This window comes from Dermatophagoides pteronyssinus, unplaced genomic scaffold, assembly GCF_027571235.1.
Source record: "Dermatophagoides pteronyssinus isolate colony J.1.1.1.1 unplaced genomic scaffold, Derpt_VIB-CSIC_2022.12 sq0003, whole genome shotgun sequence".
Taxonomy (NCBI): domain Eukaryota; kingdom Metazoa; phylum Arthropoda; class Arachnida; order Sarcoptiformes; family Pyroglyphidae; genus Dermatophagoides; species Dermatophagoides pteronyssinus.
Genome location: NW_027461527.1, coordinates 308,622 through 326,338, shown reverse-complemented (window position 1 = coordinate 326,338; position 17,717 = coordinate 308,622). Strand labels below are relative to the sequence as shown.

The 17,717-nt window shown below is 28.4% G+C and overlaps 5 protein-coding genes across 5 annotated transcripts; 4 read left to right on the top strand and 1 right to left on the bottom strand.

The window, feature by feature from the left end:
* Positions 1-843: 843 nt before the first annotated feature.
* Positions 844-2,084, top strand: LOC113791323 (uncharacterized). The gene has a single exon (XM_027341088.2). It carries the CDS (start codon positions 974-976, stop codon positions 2,045-2,047), a length of 1,074 nt encoding a protein of 357 aa, XP_027196889.2. The 5' UTR covers positions 844-973; the 3' UTR covers positions 2,048-2,084.
* Positions 2,085-3,669: 1,585 nt separating this feature from the next.
* On the top strand, positions 3,670-5,222 carry LOC113791272 (uncharacterized). Its single transcript, XM_027341027.2, has one exon. The coding sequence runs from the start codon at positions 3,896-3,898 to the stop codon at positions 5,042-5,044; it is 1,149 nt and encodes a 382-aa protein (XP_027196828.1). The 5' UTR covers positions 3,670-3,895; the 3' UTR covers positions 5,045-5,222.
* Positions 5,223-5,743: 521 nt separating this feature from the next.
* On the top strand, positions 5,744-13,420 carry unc-104 (kinesin family member unc-104). The gene is made up of 6 exons (XM_027340975.2): positions 5,744-5,878; positions 6,043-6,497; positions 6,562-7,328; positions 7,407-9,367; positions 9,429-9,856; positions 9,929-13,420. Exons 2-6 carry the CDS (start codon positions 6,398-6,400, stop codon positions 13,066-13,068), a joined length of 6,396 nt encoding a protein of 2,131 aa, XP_027196776.2. The 5' UTR covers positions 5,744-5,878; positions 6,043-6,397; the 3' UTR covers positions 13,069-13,420.
* Positions 13,124-15,101, bottom strand: LOC113791231 (uncharacterized). The gene has a single exon (XM_027340977.2). It carries the CDS (start codon positions 15,099-15,101, stop codon positions 13,389-13,391), a length of 1,713 nt encoding a protein of 570 aa, XP_027196778.2. The 3' UTR covers positions 13,124-13,388.
* A 1,335-nt stretch (positions 15,102-16,436) lies between these two features.
* LOC113791232 (uncharacterized) lies at positions 16,437-17,597 on the top strand. Its single transcript, XM_027340978.2, is given in 2 exon segments — positions 16,437-16,514; positions 16,516-17,597. Coding segments are annotated over 2 exon segments (762 nt in total). The 5' UTR covers positions 16,437-16,458; the 3' UTR covers positions 17,222-17,597.
* Positions 17,598-17,717: the final 120 nt, after the last annotated feature.

Below are 17,717 nucleotides of genomic sequence, written 5' to 3'. Positions count from 1 at the left end.
GTGTTAATGACATTATACCGAAATTTCCTATAACTGGTAATTTTGAAATGCGATTCAATAGTCTGGATAAAAGCTATCCAAACGAACGAAAAAAACATCTAACAGTATCATTAATATGGAATAAAAGCAAAAGTTTTATATTATTTTCACGTCTTCGTTTATGTTGTAATCGTTTTTGGTTTTATTCTGCATTTCAATCCGAAATGAATGGTAAATCAGAAAATCTAAAATATTATTGTGATTATCTATCAATAAAACCAAAACAAGATATTCATCTTATATCGATTACATTCGGTAATCAGGTATTAAATTTAGCACATGAACTTGGTAAAGATCAAATAAAATTATTAGATTATAATATAACAATGCAAATATCATCATTATGTTTTGGTGAACAATCAACAAAAACATTAAAACAAATATCATCAACACAGAAATGTAATTATTATAAAAATGATTATAGAATAATGACCGAATCATTAATTAATTTAACTAGAACAATTGATTATGGTTTTACATTGATAACCGATTTAATTTTTGTATCACGTGAAAAAAATTTTGTATTAATTGTTGATCAAAATCTTTTACGTACATTTAATCAAGAATATTCATATAAAATTCGAGATATAAATGATTTTTTTGTTTGTGAATATGATGAAAAAATTATCAAAATAAATAACAATTAAATGTACATGAAGGAAACAAACAAAAAAAACATTTTCAATATTTTAAAAAATTTCAACAAACAAACAAACAATAAAATATTATTTTGAAAATTTTCAATGAACAAGCAAAAAAAAATCTTTGTTTCACATAATTCATACCCAAATGATTCTGTTCAATAATTAAATTTACCAGGAAAAAAAACAATTTTTGTAAAAATCAAAATAAATAAATACTCACCATTCGAATGTGAATGAAGAAAAATTAAAACATTGTATTTCTCGATTCGCTCAACAAAAACAAATAAGAAATGAAATTCATTTCAATGTTTATTGTCAACATTATAATAATAATGATAATTTATCCAGAATTTATTCAACAATTTACATTACAACGATATGAAGAATTTTTACGTTCACATGGTATCTATAAATCAAATGATGATAATGGTATTGAAGAATTTGGTTCAAAAACCTGGATTCCATCATTAAAACAAATGAAAAAATATAATTATATTGATTGTGGTTATGATTTATTTGATCAAACAATATCGTTTGCTGTTATTATGAATCGTATTTATCAATTTAAATTATCAACATATCCTACTCATTATGAACCACCATATTATGCATCATATGTTGATGTTATTATTTATGATGATGTACATGAACGATATTCAAAAAAAGATCATTTATTACATGTTTTTAATGGTTATCGTTTGGGTGTTGATCAAATTGTTCCAGAAATCAATGATTTAGGTAATTTTCAAAAACGTTTATCACATTTAATATATGCCTTTCAAGACGAACGTAAAAAACGTTTATTAATAACATTAGTATGGAAAAAATATATAAGTTTTACATTAGCAATACGTTTATTATTATGTTGTGATCGTTTATGGATGGCATCAGAATTTCATTCAAGATTAGATGGTTATTCAACGGATTATTTTCATTATAATTATCATGCATTAAAACCTACACAATTTTTTCAACAAATTCCAATTTCATTTGGTAATCAAACATTAAATATTGTATGGGAATTTGATACTGAATATATTAAAATTATCGATTTCAATATAACAACACATTTATCATCATTATGTTTTGGACAACAAACAAATGAAACATTAACACAAATAAAAGCAACTGAAATTTGTCATTATCAAAATTTGGATTATGATATAACAACAAAAACATTGATTGAATTTTTTCAAGCATTTAGTTATGGTTTTAAAATGATTACCGATTTAATACTTGTATCTAATACAAAAAATTTAGTATTAATTGTTGATGAAAATCTTTTACTTACACATTATAAAGAATATCCATATGAAATTAAAAACGCAGAAGATTTTTTTGTTTGTTATCGAAAAACAAAATAGAATTTTAAATATAAAATAGAATTTTTTGTTTTTTTTAGCGGAGAGAAAAAAATTTATTGTTGAATTGAATAAATAAAAAATTTTCAACTTAATCATTTTTGATTTTCCCGCAAAATAATCGATACAATCGATATATCGAATATAAATTAAAATTTTTTTTTCTTTTTTTTAATAATTCGGTTATTTTCTGTTTCAAATAATTTTATTGTTTTAATTTAAATTAAATTTATTTATCGAAAAAACAAAACAATAAAGAAAAAATAAATACTCAACATTTGAAAAAAGAAAACTAGTTAATCAATCGATCAAAGAAACGTTTTTTTTCTAAATTCCAAGAAAAAACGAAAAAAGCCAATATGAAATCCATTTATAATTGTTTAATCATTATGATTATAATAATTTATCCCGATTTTAGTCAACAAGTAACATTGCAAGAATTTTTAAGTTCACATGGTATAAGTGATGATATAAAAAAAAGCGGTTATGATCAATTCAAAACACAAACCTGGTATCCAACATTCGATATAATGAAATATTATAATTATATTGATTGTGGTTATAAACCCGATATAATGAATCGAACAACATCGTTTGCTGTTATTTTCAATCGTATTTTTCAATTCAAATTAACATTAACGGAACGTTTTTTGAATAGGAGACCAGAATTTAACTTGCATGTAATAATGTATGATAATATACGTGAACGATATTTGAAAAAAGAGCAAAAACTTTCTATTTATGGTGGTTTTACTATTGGTGTGAATCAACTTATACCAGTAATAAATAATATGGGTAATTTTCACGAACGTCTTTCATGTATTTTTGAAACGTATTCATACGAACGATTAAAAGTTCTAACAACATCATTAATTTGGCGACAATACATTGGTTTTAAATTTTTAGTTAGAATGCATTTGTGTGCTAATCATTTTTGGTATGTTTCCGAATTTTCATCAACAATTGATGGTTGTTCATTTTCAGATGATTATCATTATGATTATCAATCATTACCATCACCAAAAAGTTATCATCTAATACCAATTTCATTTGATAATATTGCAATAAATATTGTACATGAATATGGCCAAAATGATATAAAAGTATTAGATTTTAATCTAACAACACAAATATCAAAATTATGTTATGGAAAACAATCAACACATTTATTAAAACAAATAACAACAATGGATAATTGTGTTTATCATGAACAATATCAAACAATGTCCGATTCATTAATAAGTTTATTCGAATCATTTGAATATGGTTTTACAATAATTACCGATCTTATTTTAGTATCAAAAGAAAAAAATTTAGTATTAATTATTGATAAAAATATTCTACATACAGTGAATAAAGAATTTCCATTTCGAATTAAAATGTCCGAAGATTTTTTTAATTGTGATTCAAAAGAAACAGAACAATGAAACAAAACAAACAAACAAAAATTTTTTTTTTCAAACAAAACTAATCCATCAAACAACAACAACAAGAATTGAAAATCAATAAATAAAATTATAATTAAAATAGAATTGAATTAATACGAATTTGTTTTTGTTGTTTTGTTGTTTGCTTTTGGTTCAAACCGATCATATAAATTGAACAACTTTTTAACATTTTGAAAATAATTAATAATTTATTTGAAAGTTTCTGTTTTTTGTTTTTTTTTTTCGTTTATCTTTTTTTATTCTCTATTTTTCTCTCTCTAAAAGCTGATTTGAATTTTTTGTTTTTATTTTTATAAATCAAATTTTTTTTCTGTTTGTTTGCTCTGTTGTTGCCTGATTACTGATTTCCATTCTCAAAGCAAACAAAACCAAATCAAACCAAACCAACGAACAAAAGAAAAAAATGAAATCATCATTATTATTGTCATTAATAACATTATTATTAATCAATAATTTATTGTTGATTAAAAATGTTTTTGGTAATGTTCCTATTAATCAAAATGATAACGATGATGATGATTCACCAGTACCATCAAGACAAATTGTTTTTAATCTTTTTCATGGTAAAAGTGTGTTTCAATCAAGATTAATACCATGGAATTTACCATCAGAAATATTGACCAGTTCAAAACGTATTGATTGTGGTGCATCAAAAGGTGATCTTGATAATACGATTGGTATTTCAATTTGTGATGATCATATTTTTCAATTTAATTCTGATTTTACTGTTACAATATATCCAAAATCAAGAAAAAAATATTCAACAGAAACAAATACATTACATTTGATTGAAGGTTCTAAAGTTGATTTAGAAAGAATTGAACCAGAAATAATTCATCTTGGTGGTTATCGTAAACGTTCTGAATTTATTTTACATTATTTTCCATCCATTAATTCAACAAATCGTTTGTGGATGTCATTAACAAGATCGCCAATCGGTTTTGAATGGCGTTCAAGTATAATGGTTAGCGATTATCAATCATGGATGTGTTCACAAAATTACAATGATATTGATTCTGGACCAAAATATCGTTTTGAATATGAAATGACTAGTAAATTAACACGTACAATACCAATTTCGGCTGTAGCAAGATTTTATTCAATTGCTTATCATACTGAAAGTAATGAATTTTTATTATTCATTAATGAAATGTATATGGATGTACCATATTTTGGTAAATTATGTTTAGGATATAAAAAAGCCAATACACTTCGTTTAATTAGTCATGGTAATTGTGATCGTTATGATGGTAGTGATAGTAAAACTAATTCACATAAAAATATAAAAGAATTATTAAAATCAATTCAATTTGGTTTTACATCATTTTCGGATTTAATATTGGCTTCAACACATGATGATCAAGCTATTATAATTAATCGTAGAATATTATCAATATTTGATAATGATTTTTCATTTATAAAGAAAAAATTAACCGAATATTTAAGTTGTGATACGCAAATACATTCAAATGCACCACATGCACCATCAAATGATGATGATAGTAAACGTAAAAAACGTTCAATAAAACAACGAAAACGTGGAAGAAAGTGAGAGAGAAAAAAAAATTGGTGATGATTGTGGACATACAAGTAGAGTGATAACCTATAACAACAACAACAACAACAACAAAATTTTAAAAAAATTGAATTGAAATTAATTAATTACTCTTTTTATTGATTGTTTTTTTTTGTTGTTATCGAAATTAAATGATGATGAGCATTGTTTTTGATATTGTTTTTTTTTTAATTTTTACAAAAATAATTAATTTTGATTAACTCTCGGTGGGGAAAAAAAATTAAAAATTCGTGAATTTGTTTGCAGTGAAATTTTTTCTTCATTTTGATAACTAATTTTTTTTTCACAAAAAAATATTACAAAATCTTAGGATTTTGTAATCATCCGGAAAAATTAAAATCATTCAAATAATATTATCATCGATATATCGATAGTTATAATGAAAAATAATGATGATCGCCCATCACTTTTCGAATGTCAATTTTTTTTTGACATCACCACATCACATCATCTTTTCATCCCCCTCACGCAAAATAATTGCATCTTTGGATCAAAATTTTTTTTTCGTTTGGTTTGTTGGGATTCCCAAATTCTGTTTTCGGAAAAAAATATAAATGTTCGTATTACACACACATTTTATATAACTTACGATATGTTTTTGCTGTTGTTGTTGTTTGTCGCATTCGTTCATAATGAAAAATTTTTTTTTTTTGGATTCTGCGCCGCAGAATATGAAAAACAACAACAACAACCATAAACAGAATTCTGGTTTCAACTAAAAAAGATCCAACTTGGAACTTTTTTTTCTTCAATTCATTTCAAATTCTTTACGTAAAATAGATGGCGTCGGCGTCATTTGTAGTGGTAGTGGTATCTCTCTCTCTCTCTCTTCTTTATGTTGTTCCAATTGGAACCAAAACACATTCTCAGTTTTGATTATTATTATTATTATTATTGTTGTTGTTGTTTATGTTGTCATTATTTAATGTTATTTATTTATTTTTTTTTCTATTTAATATTCTCGTTTATTCCAGTCGTTGGCGTCAAATATTACTCCCACCATTCATTCATTCATTATTGCTTTAATTCTGGTAATATCATCATAATCAACTGAATAAGAAATTCAAATGATATATATCTTTAATGGAAAAGAAAATTTATGATCCAGAAAATGATAAGTTATTTTTATTGTATGATGACAAGAAATTGAACAAATTTCATATACGAAACTGAATTCTGAAAAACAAAAAAGTTCAGAATTTTACATCATTTTTCTGTTTTGCTTGTTGTTGTGATAATTTTTTTTATTTTGTTGCAATATTCATCATCATCATCATATCTAAATTCTTCTTTAAAGCGATAAATTGATTGATTGATTGATTGAAAAAAATGTCATCAGTTAAAGTAGCCGTACGTGTACGGCCATTTAATAAACGTGAAATTGGTTATGGTTGTAAGAATATTATTTCAATGACGGATAAAACAACAAGTAAGTTTTGCTAATTGATCGATTGATTTAATTGATTTTTTGTTTTGTTTTGATGTTTTGATAGTAATAATAAATCCAAAAATTGAAAATCAATCAAAAACATTTACCTTTGATTATTCATATTGGTCACATGAACCAAATGATCCAAATTTTATTGATCAATGGAAAGTATATCAAGATATTGGTATTGAAATGTTAAAACATTCATTTGAAGGTTATAATGTTTGTATATTTGCATATGGACAAACTGGTGCTGGTAAATCATATACAATGATGGGTGCACGTGATGATGATGGTATTATACCAAATTTATGTCGTGATCTATTTGATCGTATTGTTAGCCATTCGGATGATACAAATTCAAATAATGAAGATGATACAATGTATTCGGTTGAAGTATCATATATGGAAATATATTGTGAACGTGTACGTGATTTATTAAATCCAAAAATTAAAGGACCATTACGTGTACGTGAACATCCAGTTTTAGGACCATATGTTGAAGATTTAAGTAAATTAGCTGTTACATCATATGAAGATATACATGAAATTATTGATGAAGGTAATAAAGCACGTACAGTAGCAGCAACAAATATGAATGAAACATCATCAAGATCACATGCTGTATTTACAATTATTTTGACACAAATGAAACAAGATCATCTTACCGGTTTATCATCGGAAAAAGTATCAAAAATTTCTTTGGTTGATTTAGCTGGATCGGAACGTGCTGATTCAACCGGTGCACAAGGTACACGATTAAAAGAAGGTGCCAATATTAATAAATCATTAACAACATTGGGTAAAGTTATATCAGCATTAGCTGAATTGGTAATTATTCAAAAAAAAATTGTTTATTTCAAATGAATGTTTGTTTTTCTAACAAATTTTTCCGGGTTTTGTTTTCAGTCATCACAGGATCCAGCGAAAAAAAAGAAATCAAAAAAATCTGATTTTATACCATATCGTGATTCAGTACTTACATGGTTGTTAAGAGAAAATCTTGGTGGAAATTCCAAAACAGCAATGATTGCTGCTATATCACCGGCCGATATTAATTATGAAGAAACATTATCAACATTAAGATATGCTGATCGAGCAAAACAGATTATGTGTACTGCAATTATCAATGAAGATGCAAATGCAAAATTAATACGTGAACTACGTGATGAAATTGCCCGTTTAAAAACAATATTATTGGCTGAAGGTATTCAATTGGAACAATCAAATAAATTGAATTCAATGATGATTATCAATGATAATAATGATCGTCAACAACAACAACAACAAAATCAACAACAACCACAACAACAACAACAACAACAACAGGATCAACAACAAAATCTAACGGCTAATATTGATGAATCTGATCAAGCTAATAATAATAATATTTTTGATAATTCTATAATAGATATTCAACAACAACAACAACAACAACAAGATCATCAAAATGATAATCATCATCCAAAATTAAAACAAAGTTCAATATCGATAACAGGTGAAAATGTAATCATTGAACAATTACATGAAACAGAAAAATTAATGTCCGAATTGAATGCAACATGGGAAGAAAAATTGAAAAGAACTGAAGAAATTCGTGCACAACGTGAAGCTGTTTTAGCTGAAATGGGTGTTGCTAGACGTGCCGATGGTGATGCTGTTGGTGTTTTTTCACCAATTAATACACCACATTTATTGAATTTAAATGAAGATCCATTAATGTCTGAATGTTTATTATATTATCTAAAAGATGGTGAAACACGTGTCGGTCAAGATGGTGCACGTATTGCACAAGATATTCGTTTATCAGGTACAAATATTCTTCTTGAACATTGTATATTTGAAAATCGTAATGGAACAGTAAAATTAATACCATGTTCATTGGATGCACTTTGTTTTGTAAATGGTCGTCGTGTTGAAAATTGTCAAGAATTACGTACAGGTGCACGTGTTATTCTTGGAAAATATCATGTCTTCCGTTTTCAACATCCAGGACAGGTTCGTGAATCTAGATCAAAAGATCCAATACAAGATTCATTAATCTCGACAACAACAACAATAACATCTAATCAACAACAACAAGCTGTTGATTGGACATTTGCACAAATGGAATTATTAGAAAAACAAGGTATCGATTTAAAATTAGAAATGGAAAAAAAATTATTACAATTAGAAGAACAATATCGTCGTGAAAAAGCTGAAGCTGATTTAACATTTGAAGAAGCAAAAAAAAATTATGAACAAACAATCGAACGATTACAGAAACAAGTAAATGAACAATCAATGACAATGTCACAAATGTTTTCATCAATGCATCATTCAAGATATGGTGGTGATAATGATAGCAGTATTGATGATGATGATGATGATAATGATGATGATAATTCTGAAGCTGAACATCGTCGTCTATTTCCTGAATCGGATTCAATATTTTTTCAAATGCAATGTGAATCACCATTAACATTTTGGCAAGAATCAATTGTACGAAAAGCATTATTAAAATGGCGTTATCATCAATTTACATCATTACGTGATGATTTATGGGGTAATGCAATATTTTTAAAAGAAGCTAATGCAATGTCAGTTGAATTGAAAAAACGTGTACAATTTCAATTTGTTATATTGACCGATACAATTTATTCACCATTAATGGCTGATTTATTAATCGATTATCGTGATCAATTTAATTCTGAACAAAATTCTATAGATTTACAATCAGATTCTGGTATGGTTAATACCTGTTGCACAAATACAACCACCACCACTACCAATGTTTTCAATGAAAATCCATTTCCACGAACAATAGTTGCTGTCGAAGTGAAAGATCAGAAAAATGGTGCCACACATTATTGGTCATTAATTAAATTAAGGTATGTTTTTTGAAGAAAGTTTTTAATTTACTTTTTTAAAATTAATTTCATTTATTTATAGAAAACGTTTGGAATTAATGCGTCAAGTATATTCGAAATATGCGGAAGAATATTCTGCCGCTATTGCTGCAGCGGCTACTAGTAGTTCTATATCATCATCCACATCATCAAACGTATCAAATTCATTGCAATCATCATTAACATCATCCGCATCATATCATCAATTGAATGGAACAATTCCAAGTGGAAATAATGCGGGTGGTACTGGTGTTACAATTTATCATGCAAATAGTATTATTAATGGAACAGTTGAAACTGAAACAAGTGATCCATTTTATGATCGTTTTCCTTGGTTTCGTTTTATTGGTCGTGGTTTAATGTTTTTACAAAATTTATTTGAAAATTGTTCAATAACACAATGTATATCGATTGTAAATGAAAAAGGTGATGTTATGGGTTATTTAAAAGTATCTATACAACCTTTAACAGGTAAAAATTTTGAATGATTTTTGTTTTCGGTAATCATTACATTGACAATTTGTTTATTTTTTTTTCTTATAGAAAAAGATCTATCCGCAGCGATTGATGATTCGGATAAACGGCCAAAAATACAACAACATGCTAGAATTGATTTTGCGGATGATGATCAACATTTACAGGAAATAATTGAACGTACAAGATTAAAACGAAAATTATCAAGATTAATACCAAAAATCAATGATCAAAATGTTAAATTATCATCATCTGGAGAAGGAGAAATTGATGAAAAAGAAGTAGAATGTGAAGATGAAGATGAAGATGAAACAACGACGACGACGACGACAATGGATGAAAAAAATCAACAACAAAATGATTCAATTCCTGATCATTTAAAATTGAATGAAGATTTTATGTTTCGTGTATCAATTATTCAACTTTATGGTTTATCCAAATCATATGCTGATGTTTTTTGTCAATTTAATTTTCGTCATCGTTCAAATGAAGCATTTTCAACCGAATCGATAAAAAATACTTCCAGTGGTAGTAAAAATGGTGGTCGTTCAGCTAATTTTTATTGGTCACAAAATATATCCGTTCGTGTAACACAAGCATTCATTGATTATTTACAACAAGAACCATTAATTTTTGAATTATATGGTCATTATCAACATCATCCATTACATCGTGAAGCTATATTCGCGAATAGTGATAATAATAATAATAATAAATGGTTATTTCGAAACATTGGCCAATCAACAACAATGAACATGGATCAAAATCAAATTGGATTACCACGGCCACCACCAAAACGAATGCAACTAACTTCATATTTACCAATATCGACACCAATAAGATCACCAAGATTTACACCTGGTTTAGTTAATCAATGGCAAATTATGGCTTCACGTGTTACATCGGCATCAACATCATTAGTACATTCGAAAATTGATTTAACCGTATGGATTGAAGTATGTGAATTAACACCTGATGGACAATATTTACCTGTTGTTGTTGATCATAATGATGATACACCATGTCGTGGAACATTTTTATTACATCAAGGAATTCAACGAAGAATTCGTGTAACAATTATGAATCATCCGGATTTTGATATTCATTTTCGTGATCTACGTGAATTAGTTATTGGTCGTGTTCGTACATATCCTGATTGTTCAGATTTTGATGATGAAAATGATCCATCAGTATTATCATTATCATTATTTTTTTCCGAACATCTTGAACCATTAGATGATGGTCGTGAACGTTTTCGTTTTGAAGCAGCATGGGATAGTTCATTACATAATTCATTATTATTAAATCGTGTAACGCCTAGTGGTGAACGTGTTTATCTTACAATGTCTGCATATCTAGATTTGGATCGCTGTAGTCAACCAGGAATTCTTACAAAAGATTTATGTATAATAATTTATGGTCGTGATTCTCGTACGATTCCATCATTGTTGACAGGTGGTTCACATGGTTCTGGATTGTCAACACGTGTATTGAAAAATATCCTAACCGGTTCATATAAAAATGCTGAATTAAATCATATAATGGCTATATTTGAATTGGTATTAAGACGATCATTAGAAGCTGGTTCACCAGGTGTACAACGTCGTCAAAGACGTGTATTAGATACATCAACAATGTATGTACGTGGACAAGAAAATCTTGGCAGTTGGCAACCACGTGGTGATTCATTAATATTTGATCATCAATGGGAATTAGAAAAATTATATCGATTAGAAATGGTTGAACGTTGTCGTCATCGATTATTAATTCGCACAGCTAAATCAACAACAACACCAAAATCATTTGATGAAGATGAATTGAATGATTTACCCGGAAAAGCGATACGATCATCAATAACAACTGGTATGATGCGTAAAAGTACATCAAGATTAGGTTTAGCTGCATTGGCCAATTCAAATTTATCTGCTGTTACAAGTGATAATACAACACATGCATTAATATCACCGGTAGTAACTACTACTGTTGATATTGATGGAGGATTATCATCGAACAAAACATTAGCTTTAAGCTCTGCATCAACAAAATCTACAGCCATTCCACGATCATCAACATTTTCGGCTGGAATTGAAACACTTTTGGAAAGAGAAAAAGTTGAAGAATTTCATTCCGAACATGATCGTAATTTAGTGACAAAATGTTTGAAATTAATACAATTTCATATACCATCACAACCGGCACCAATATTTCAAACACCACCACCACCACCAGCCGGTTCATCATCAAATCTATTACGAACACCAACCGAATGGAATATTGGTGGTGGTGGATCAAATGGATCAACACCAGATGGCTATGGTACTAGTATTACACCGGATAAAAATTTTATAATATCCGGTTTGACAGTTGAATCATGGTTTGAACGTGAAAAATTATCATTCAATCAAACTAATCGTCATCATTATCAACAACAACAACAACAATCCACACATCAATCTATACATAGCCATAGTAATAGTCCAATGGGAATGATAATTGATGATATATCACCAACATCTTTAAGTAATAATAATAATAATAATTTATTTATACCAGAAATTGAAGAAGTTCGTGTATCATCAATTATATCAAAAAAAGGTTATATTAATTGTTTGATGGCAAATGAATATTCATCATCATCATCATCATCAAATCAATTAAATGATGATCAACAACAACAACCAACACAATGGCAAAAACAATGGATTGTTGTACGACGACCATATATGTTTATATATCGTGATGATAAAGATACTGTTGAACGTTCAATAATAAATTTAACACAAGCACGTGTTGAATGTTCAGAACAACAACGACAAATGTTATGTGTTGAAAATGCATTTTCAATTATAACTAAACATGCTGGTTATTTATTTCGTACATCAACATCAAGAGAAATGTATAATTGGCTTTATTCAATTAATCCATTATATGCTGGACAATTAATGTGTGAATGGGCACGTGCACATCATTCAGCAACAACAACAACAACAACAACATCTAATTTTGAACTTGGATATCCACCATCATTATCTACAATCAAACAACAACAACAACAACAAAATAATTCGGCTACTGGTCAATCACGAAATTCATTATCATCATCATCATCAAAAAATGTTGATAATATTTTCAACGAACAACAACAACAACAACAATCAACAACTGAAACAACAAATCAAAAACATCATTGTAATATTAGTAGCCAATAAGATCTGATATATATTTTTTTTCCCCCGTTTTCAAAGAAATGATATTCAAACTGGGTGAAACAAGAAAAAAAATTGTTTAATTGTTTTTTGTGTCTGTGTGTGTGTGTGTGTGCAACAAATTGTGTGAATTTTTTTTTTGCTGTTCTTTTTTTTTCAAATTAAATAATTATGAGATAATTTTTTTTATGAATATTTCTTTCTCCTGAATCAAAATGGATAATTTTGTTTGTTTGTGTGCGTGTGGTCGGGGTTCGACGGTTGGTCTTGTTTTTCCAATTGTTTAAAATTTTGATTTTTTTTCAACAGGAATTTGTTCTTTCTTATCTTTTCATTTTAAATTTTTTAATTTTAATCTTTTTCTTATAGAAACCTTTTTTCGGTGATGTTGATTGTTTCCATTTGATTTTCGAACCTTTTTTCGTTAATGATGATTTAGATGACATTGCTGATGATATAGCGCTTGATTTTGAAAATTTCGATCCTCCAAATGTTGATACCTTATATTTTTTCTTTTTACCATGTTTTTTCTTACGGAATTTTCCTTTACCACCACTCGTTTTTGACCCAAATCCTGATGCTGCTGTTGATGATTGTGCACCTGATATTGATGATATTCCACTACCAGCTTTGGATGTAGATGAAAATGCACCAGTAGTACTACTACTTATTCCTGATGTTGATGATGATGATGTTGATGATGATGATGCTCTTGATGATGATGCTGATGAACTACTTATGCCTGATGCTGATATTGATGATCCTCTTGATACTGAAGAACCTGCGGATGTTGCTGATGATGATGATAATGATGACCATAATGCACCAACTCCACCTCTATCACCATGTCTTGCACGAAGTTTTCGTCTTGATACATATAATAAACATAATGATCCACTCAATATGACTAGAACAAAATTCAAACTAACAATAATTAACCATACTGTTGGTGTAAATAACCATGTTTGACTATCAGTACCAGATTCAGGCAAATCAATTGATTCATGTTGTGGTGATTGTGGCTGTGATCCTGGTGGATATAATGTTGGATAAATTGCCGGTGATCTTGCGGCGTTACAACTAAATACATCTTCTAATGAAAATTTTTGATATGGATATTCTATATCATATGATTTCAATACTTCAGCATCAATAGCAATAACATATTGTTCATCCATTGCAACTAAATAAAGATTTTTTTTTGCAGTAAAACCATGATCAAATTCTCTTAACATTTGTGATAATTGTGCACTTGTTTGACAATTATCTTTTGGTTTGCGTTGATGAAAAAATGTTTCACCAGTTTCACTTTCACAGAATATACCTCTTGGCATTGTACGATCATTAACTAATTGTTGATAAATATATACATTATCTTCACCAAGATTATTTATCAAAACTAATGCATAATATTGTGTTTCAGCCGATATTGATATTATAATTGAATAATTTAATAAAACAATATGCTGTGTTTGTGCAACATCAGTACTAGTTGCTGGTGGTTTTTTATCCCATTCAACATATAATAGATAAAAATATCTTGAAAATCCAAGATATGAAAAAAATCCAGCACCATATAATGAATTTGTTACCATTGCCATTGTAATACGCCAACTACGTTCATCTGGTACATTTTTCAATATAAAATTATAACGTCCATAATAATCTAAATTTACTTGTAACATGTGTTTCCATTCATCCATCAATTCATAACGTGTACCGACATCAAGAAAAAAACGTTGCTGATCATCATTATAACATGCATCTAAATCTTCAAATATAATAACACTCATATCATATTGAAATTGATAAAGACGATTATTAACAACAGCAAATGTTGTTGTTTGACTTAATACTTGTTGATTAGCTGAACAATAAACACGATGTACACCGGTACGATTAACTGTATTTGTAATTGGCATAATGTTTGGCATAAATGATGGATCATTTTTTTGTGCTTGTATCATCATTGGATTCATCATCAATATCAATATAACGATGATCATCATAGTAGCAGTAGTAGTAGTTGGAAACATTCTTTTTCTTTTCTTTTTTTTTCTTTTATGTTCTTCAAAAAAAAACAACAACGAACGAAAAAAAACCAAAGGAAAAAAAATATTATGGAAAAACTTTCACAAATTGTAAATAATAATTAATAGCCCGCTTTATATCGTCAAAATGATTTCCTGTTTATAATTTTTTTTTTTTTAAATAATTTTTTTGTTGTCAAATAAACAAATCAATAAAAATAAAAACAAAATTATAATAATAATAAAAAATTTTATTGTTAAAATCAAAAAAAAAAAAATTAAATTTTCAAAAACCAAAAAAAAAAACAAAAACAAAAACAAACAAAAAAAATCATAATAATGATAATGATAGAGGTTAAGGTCAATCAATGATTGATTGATTGATTGATTGAAATCATTTTTTATATAATTCATGACATACATGAATAGATGTTGTTGTTGTTGTTTTTATATTATTATATCGAATATAATTGAGGAAAATAAAAAAATTTGAATACTTTTTTGACAGTTTTACAGTTAATAATAATAATTATTAATTGTCAAAAACTTTAATAAAAATTTAATTAAAAAAAAATCTTTCTTAATTAACCACAACCACAACAACAATATGTTTTTTCCCCTTTCCTTCTGAAAGAAAGAAGAAAAAAAAATAAGTTCCAAAGGCAAACAACAAAATTCCAATTTTTAAAAAAATTTCGAATTATAATTATTAAATTTAAACTTTTTTTTGTTGTTGTTGAAATTGTTTCGTGTTTAAACATAATTAACCTTTTTTTTCTGTTTGTTTGTTTTGATCCAAACAATATTGAGTAATGAAATTACCGGTGACATTATTCTCCTCCCTTCACACACACACACACACACACACTCATTTTCGATAATGGATTATTAAACCCTTTTTTTTGCTTAAATAATTAACACTATGTGTGTGTTTGATCTGATGAACTGAAAAAGAGATATTTTGATTAATTAGATTATCTCTTTTGAATCTTTTTTTTCTTGAAAATGAAATGAAAAAAAAATCAAATCTTCATAGTATAAATACCGTTGTCGATTGATTTATTTGAAAAAAAACAAATCCAATCCAAAAATCCAAAGTGTTTTTTGGTTTCATTTCAGTGATAAACCAACCACCATCATCATACATCACCATATCATCATTGACAACAATAAGTTTCATTTTGATTCAAAAAATCAAAATCAATAATTCGTTTTTCTACATTCAATTATCGATTATTCGATCCTTTGCATCACATAATAATGTTTCGGGTAAGTAATCATGGAACCTGAAAAACTTTGAAATATTTTTTTTAATTTTTTCAATTTTTTTTCACAGCTAACAATTCTTTCTACTATCCTGGGTATGTCAGCTGCCATGTCTTATGGTGGTGGTGGTGGTGGTGGTTATAGCGGGGGCGGCGGGGGGAAGTGGCGGAGGCTTTGGAGGTGGAGGAGGAGGTGGCGGAGGCGGTGGTGGTGGTGGTGGAATTTTAGTACCAGCTGCAGTTATTTCAAATCATCAAATTCGTCAATTCGATGTACCAAGCTCGGGTTTTATTAATCCAACAACAATCGATGTGCCAGCTAATTTCATTCCAGTAAATTTTATTTTTCGTTCCGCATCATCAATGGTAAATGTTGCACAAAAACATTCATCAGCACCCGGATCATATCGACAAAGTCATAGCCAAGATGAACCACATAAATTAGTTCATACTGTTACTAAACCAATCATTCAGGAAGTTCGTGAAATTATTTCACCATTTCGTCGTGTTACACAAACTGTTGAACCTGTACGTGAAAGTGTTGAAACTATTGTTGCACGTAATGCTGGTGGTGGTGGCGGCGGCGGCGGAGGGGGATTTGGTGCCGGTGGTGGCGGCGGAGGTTTTGGCGGAGGAGGTGGAGGTGGATCCTCTGGTGGTGGCTATGGAGGTGGATCATCAGGTGGTGGCTATGGAGGTGGATCATCTAGTGGATATGGTGGTAGTTCTTCAGGTGGTGGCTATGGAGGTGGAGGCTATGGAGGTGGTTCTTCAGGTGGTGGCTATGGAGGTGGTTCATCAGGTGGTGGTTATAGTATGTCCATCAGTTCAGGTGGTGGTGGCTATGGTAGTAGCTATTAATAATCAAAAGAAAGAAAGAAAAAAGATATTCAAATCCGAACACTGATTATATATTATTAACCACCGATTTAATATTTATTATTCGTCCAATCCTCAAAATCTTCAACCTTAACCACAATTCTCATTTTCTCATTATGATTATCGTTAATTTTGAAAAAAACAAACAAATATTTTGTGATCCGTTTATTCTAATTCAAATTCTAATCAATAATTTCACTAATTTTGTGTCATTTATTTATTTATTTTATATTTATCGATTATATATTGTTGTCCGTTTATGTTTATGTTTATGTTTTAATCTATATATTCTATAAAGTCATTGTATCAACATAAATTGTATGTTGTTTAAATAAATAAATATTTTTAAAACGTTCAATATATGTTTTCAATGAAAATCATTAATTATCATCATTTTAACTAACACTTGGCCATTGTGGTTCAATTGGAACTGGTTGAACTTCGAATTGTCAATTGGTTGGTTTAAAAAGCAAATAAC